This window comes from Arachis duranensis, chromosome 3, assembly GCF_000817695.3.
Source record: "Arachis duranensis cultivar V14167 chromosome 3, aradu.V14167.gnm2.J7QH, whole genome shotgun sequence".
Lineage (NCBI taxonomy): Eukaryota > Viridiplantae > Streptophyta > Magnoliopsida > Fabales > Fabaceae > Arachis > Arachis duranensis.
In genome coordinates, this window is record NC_029774.3 from 130,145,726 (window position 1) to 130,152,375 (window position 6,650).

The 6,650-nt window shown below is 26.9% G+C and overlaps 1 protein-coding gene across 1 annotated transcript; it reads left to right on the forward strand.

The window, feature by feature from the left end:
• The first annotated feature begins 2,835 nt into the window (after positions 1 to 2,835).
• Positions 2,836 to 6,119, forward strand: LOC107481592 (bidirectional sugar transporter N3). The gene is made up of 6 exons (XM_016101862.3): positions 2,836 to 3,061; positions 3,156 to 3,192; positions 3,998 to 4,208; positions 4,295 to 4,456; positions 4,546 to 4,665; positions 5,645 to 6,119. Exons 1-6 carry the CDS (start codon positions 3,007 to 3,009, stop codon positions 5,939 to 5,941), a joined length of 882 nt encoding a protein of 293 aa, XP_015957348.1. The 5' UTR covers positions 2,836 to 3,006; the 3' UTR covers positions 5,942 to 6,119.
• The last annotated feature ends 531 nt before the right edge of the window (positions 6,120 to 6,650 follow it).

A 6,650-nucleotide genomic window follows, 5' to 3' on the forward strand; every position in this document is an offset into this window, starting at 1 on the left:
AAACCTTAAATGACCGTTGGTTTGAGAGGACATGATGTTAGTGTTAGTTACGTAAACCTTCCTAAATTAACAAGTGGTTATTTTATTATGACATCTTAACAATTTAATTAGCTAGTTACTCTCTCTAACCAATTATATCACACCTTAGCTTTCACACCTCACTTGCCACTATAAATTGTAATCCTGAAACTCACTATATAAATAATCTTCATTTTTTGTAATCAACAATAAAACACTCACTCTCAGTTTCTCTCTTAATTCTACTCTCTATTTTTTTTCTATTTTGCCTCTAGTACATTACATGCTAATACTTGAAATTTTTCCCCCTTCATATGTAGTATATATTTATCTTCTGAATGTTTACAATATTTTACTTATTAAATTGGAAGTATATAATACGAATTCAAGTAATTAGGGGTGAGTATGGGTCGGGTTGGTTCGGATTCAAAGTGAAATTAAAATTGAACCAATTAAAATATAATTAATTTAGTTTGATTTGAATTTATATTTTTTTGTGTATGTATCCAAACTAAATTCAATGGAAGGCTCGGTTTAAGTAATTAGATACCCAATAAAATAGAAACTCATAAAAAAATGAAATTTTTATCTTAAAAATTCAATAAGTATAATAAACATATAATATCAATTGAAATAGTCTAAACATATTAAACACTAAATATTTTATAAAAATCTTCAATATTAATTTTTAGGATATTTATTATTAGCAAAACTCTATATATTATTATTTCATAAAAGAAGTCATGTATTTTATCAGATCTTGACTTTCATTAATTAATACAAGTATGAGGAAGCTCTGCCTCTGCTAGAATTTCTGGGTTTGTGGGTTTGTTTACTCCATAGGTAAGAGACGGAGAGTGTGAGAGGGCACCGCTAGTATTGCTGTATTAGGGTTACAAGTTGAAAAACTCATTAAGAATATGTATATATTTTTTAAATTTTTATTTAATTAATATATGAATGGGTCTATGAGTTGGTTTGGGTTCCATACCTCCAGAACTGTCATCCGAATCAATTACTAGAAATAGTTATTGGTTTAGTTTGAATTGGACCCGACCTGTTGATTTCAGAATTAATTTAATTAATTTGATTCAGATTTGAATGAGTAATCGAATACTCGCTACCCATTCTCAGCCCTACAAGTAATTAATTAACCGACCTAAATATATTAGTATTGAAAATTGTGCTGGATAATAAAAATGAAAATGTACGCAAGTCTATGTGAATGCACCATGCTGAGCAGCACGAAATATATCAGGACACTACCGAAGCTATAAACATATACAATAATGATAGTCATATGCTATATGTTACTCTTTACTTTTCTTTTATTTTTTTTTGTTGTCATTGTTATTTTTTAGTTATTCTTAATTAATTCATTTACTATTTAGATACAAAAATATTTAATACATCTAAATATAATTTATATATAATACATTAACAAAATACTAGAGAACCAACCGAATTTATAATTTTTATCCGTAATTAATTATCAATATTTAAAAATATATTATTAAATTATTAGATAAATACGAACAATATAATGGATGTGATAAGAGTAAAAATAAGAGATTGGTAGAATCAGTTTGTTGAAGTAGTTTGCTGTTATAGCAGTTATAACTGCTTTTCTTATAGCAGTGTAGTGCCTATATAAGAGTGTGATGTAACACAATATTTTCATTTCATTTTCTCTGCTGAAAATCAAGAATCATTTTCATCGATCTTGTGTTCACTGATGGAAGAAACTAAGTAATTACCAGCCACAAACTAAAAGCAACAAAATTGCAAAAAGTAAACAATATTATTAAAGTAGTTGATGGGGGTTGTTATATATATTATTCCTTTTGCATAACACACTAACTGAAAGAAGAATATACACGAAAAACGTAACCTTAATTAATCGATCACACAAAAAGAGCTACCTAGAATGATTAGTTGATTTGATTTGATGACGAGGCAAAACGTGAGAGATAGATACGCATATATGCAACATTAGAGGGCATTATTCAGGGGAAGCTAAGCTAAGTGTCACGTGAATTATGTATCAATTAACGAAAGATTAATTAGACCGACGACACCTTCCCTATGTTTAAGTAACGTAAAAAATGCTCCAAATAAATATCATCATTGAAATCGTGACTGTTACTACTTGTGTCACGTTTTTCACCAATTTGAGTGCTTTCTTGCCTTGTTATTAGCAAATTAATTAAATGCATTACGTTTTGCTTAATATATACTATGAGGCGGCACACGTGGACATTTCCTAAGGTGGCAATATTATGCAAATTAAATGGTTCTCTTTTTCTGCGACGCCACCTACTAAAATGATCATATCTATCAACCCCCTCATGAAACATGTATGATATGCAATGCTCATCTTACATCATTAATCATTATTAATAATATCGGTTCCACTACGTTACCAACAGTATATCTACCAACTTCTGCCAACTTTTATTTATAATTGTGTTTTATGGAAGTGTATTCGTGGATGTGTCTAATAAAAATGTTTTTTTTATAGCTGTGTTTAATAGAAGTATCTTTATAGATATATTTTCTGGATGTGTCTCTTTATATATGTATTTAAAATATATTAATTATTAGACACATCTACGAACACACTTCCATGAAGCACAATTATAAATAAGAGTTGGCAGAAATTGGCAGGTAATATGTTGGTACCCTATACTTTTCCTAATAATATATATTTTAATAATAACAAATTTTTTATTATTGTTATTATTATTATTCTCTCTATTTTCTTTGGGTATATATAGGGCATGGTTTGCTCAATAATTCTCACCAGCTTTAATTAGTAGTGGCTAGTGCTACATATTTACATTAGTTGAGGGGTTGAGTAGTAGGAATTGAAGTTAGCTACTAATAATAAGTACTAACCAAACTACTCATTCAGGTTTTCTTATTAGCAATTATTGTAGCAACCCCTCACCTTGTTTATAAAATTTTCTCAAAGAGAGAGATAAGAGCATGGCTTCTTCTGTGTCCACCCACGATAATTTGGCTCTTATTTTTGGCATACTAGGTATATATATTTACCCCCTTTTTATTGGCTATAAAGCTAATTAAGCAAATTAAAGGAATTAACATTTCCTCCTTTGTTATTTTCATGATGCTAGGTAACGTAATTTCCTTCATGGTGTTTTTGGCACCCCTGTAAGTATATATACCTATCTATTATCTTCTTCTACATATCAATAAATTCGACATCTCTTTTAAACATATATACAAACGATAATGATTTTGCCTCTCATAATTAATGACACTTATTTTTTGTGTGATTTTTAAATTATTTTTTATTTTTTGTTATTTTACTTTTCATTAAATTATCTTTATTAAAAGTATTTTGAGACCATCAAATCTTGCAGCCATCAACATTCAAGAATTTTGGTTAGAATTTAGCAAACACAAATACTAAATTATCTTTAATAAATTAATTTTATTAATTTATATGTATAAATTTTAATAAATATGTGTAAACCATTATTAATATAATGTAAGTGTAAACTATAAATTATTACTAATCAAATGCTGATACAAAATATATGTATGCAAATTATTGTTAACTAAACATTAAACGTTGGTCGAAAATATAATATTTATTGATAATATAACATTATTAATTTGAAAATAACATACAATAAATTAGTAATGTTATTAATTAAAAAGTGGCAAAATTATATAGGATTTTGTTAGGTAGACAATGACTTTTGTAAACAATATGAATAATAGACTCTAAAATTGATCTAATAAAGTAAAAACACACTACATATCTAAATTACTCATCTAAATATTAATATTAGGATAACCATCCGCACATTTAATAAATTGAACATCCGATATATCTATTATTCGCATTATTTAGTATTTTCATTGACTATCTATACTTTTCCAATTACATATACACATACATTGTTATTATTAACGAAAAATAATTTTTTTTTTCTCCGGAAAATTTCAGGCCAACATTTTACAGAATATTCAAAAAGAAATCGACCGAAGAGTTCCAATCACTGCCTTACCTTGTGGCATTATTCAGCTGTGTTTTATGGCTATACTATGCCTCACTTAAAAAGGATGTTATTCTTCTCATCACCATTAACTCATTTGGATGTGGCATAGAGATTATTTACATTTTAACGTACATAATCTATGCAAATAAGGATGCTAGGGTAATATATATTCATACATAGTTGCTAATAATAATTGATCAATTATGAAAAGAGCACCAATTAATTAAGTTGATTACTGATTGCAGTGGTTGACCATAAAACTATTTATGGCAATGAATGTGGGCTTGTTTGCATTGATATTTTGTGTTACCAACTTTGCACTACACGGTTCCCTTCGTGTCAAAGTCCTTGGATGGATATGTGTATCTATTTCAGTGTCTGTATTTGCAGCACCCCTAAGCATTATGGTGAGTCCAAATTATTCCTTTGTTTAATTAACTAATTACTTCGTTTTCTATATTAATATATATAATTAAATTCCTTGCTATATATGCAGGCACAAGTTATTCGTACAAAGAGTGTGGAGTTTATGCCCTTCAATCTCTCATTGTTCCTCACACTTAGTGCTATTATGTGGTTTGGTTATGGCGCATTTATTAAGGACATATGCATTGCTGTAAGTATCTATTAACATCCTCTTATTACAATAAAATTATTTGGATTATGTTACGTATACACCAAAATCAGTTACTAAAATCAGCCACTAGGATGTTAGAATATAAATACACGTTGAAAATAAATTAAAGATCACATATATATTTATACATAAATACTTTGATAGTTGATTTTAATAGTTATTTTTGGTGTACGAATAGTATTTTTGATTTAAATATTAATAATGATTGCTATTAATCAATTATAGAGGAGTGCTAGAAGGCAAGTAATTTTGTCATTTGTAACTATCAATTAGTCATTATTAATATTTTTAATAATATGAGATTATATTTAATGGTGTAAAATTATTCACTTTTTTTTTACTGATTAAGTATTTGTCAAATTTTAATAAAAATACTAGCTTGTAAACTTTCTCTTAATTATATATTTAAATTATTTTTTTAATTATAACTATAATGACTATACAATTATACAATTTTAGCAATATTTAAAATTAAGATCATATTCTTTTTTATATTTTGGTATTATTTTTACTTTTATTTTTTAAATTAAATGACACTGTTAATAAACAATATTATTTTAATTTTAACAATAGTTTTTAAGCATTATTAAAGTTATATAATCATCATACTCTTCATGATAAGAAGCATCGTTGCGTGTATTATATATATAAGAATTCCTAGATTTATATAGGGTTGATTTATTTTATTCATTATTATTATGAACCCGCCAACTTATACACATATATTAACATAATATATTAATTATTAAAGTCTTTTTGACCAAAAAATGACAACATAGTGCGTGGATTAATTACATATTCTTACAATAAGAATTTAAGATATTTCTTATTATTTTTTTTCCATATAATGATGATTTGAGTGCATGTATTAGATAAATAAATAAATGTTTCAATAATGAATAATGCTAGCTTGATTATAATAATAATATTGGTTAATTAATGTATGTAATTTGTGCAGATACCAAATGTGGTGGGTTTTGCTCTGGGAGTAGTACAGATGGTGTTATATGGAATTTACAGGAATAATAATAATGGTGGTAACAATAAGGGATATTCTAAGAAGGAGCATAAAACATTAGATTTGGTCACAAACGTTGTTATAGAATTGAGCCCAAAGGGGACTAATGAGATTATAGTTCCAATTCCATCACCAATTACAAAGGATCATAGAGTGATGAAAAAGAATAACAATAATAATCATGATGATGATGATGATGATGAGAAAAATGTGCGTGACATCGAAACCATAGTGTGATGATCGATGAAAGTAGATGTGCTGAGTGATTATTGTTTTCATGGAGCAAGTGTCGAAGGCCATGGGTTTATTTATATATATGCTTGCTTAATGCTTATATACTAATTCCTAAGGCCAGTGATGATTTCTTAGCTGTTTATCATCCTTGCTTGTATGCGACTTTCTTACTATAATTTAATAATAATTAGATTTTCAATTTCTCTCATCTTATCTTGTTATAGTTTTAGGCTTTTTTACCTAAATCAAATACATAAAATCATAAATAAATTAGGTTGATCTAATAGTTACTTCACTACTCCGCTTAAACAAATGTCGGGACTCGGGAGTTATGATACCCTATCATGATTTACTCAAAAATTTAATATTTTTCATTAACATATAATCCTAACCCTCGTAGCGATGAGCTTTTAAAATTGTACATATATAAAATACACTAATAATCTTCCATGATTTATGTACAGAAAAGTAAACACCTAATTAACACCCTACCACATAATTTATATACAAATAATTTAGGAACCTTGCTTACGCATCAAATTTTATCAAGTGAAAATAAAAAAATAAAAAAGATATATAATTTATGAATAGTATTCTTGTAAAAAAAATTCATAAATTTATAATAATGAAATATTAATTAAACGATAATGAAAAATTTAAATTAATAATAAAAATAATCCTAATAAAAAAATATACAAAATATAAAAATATA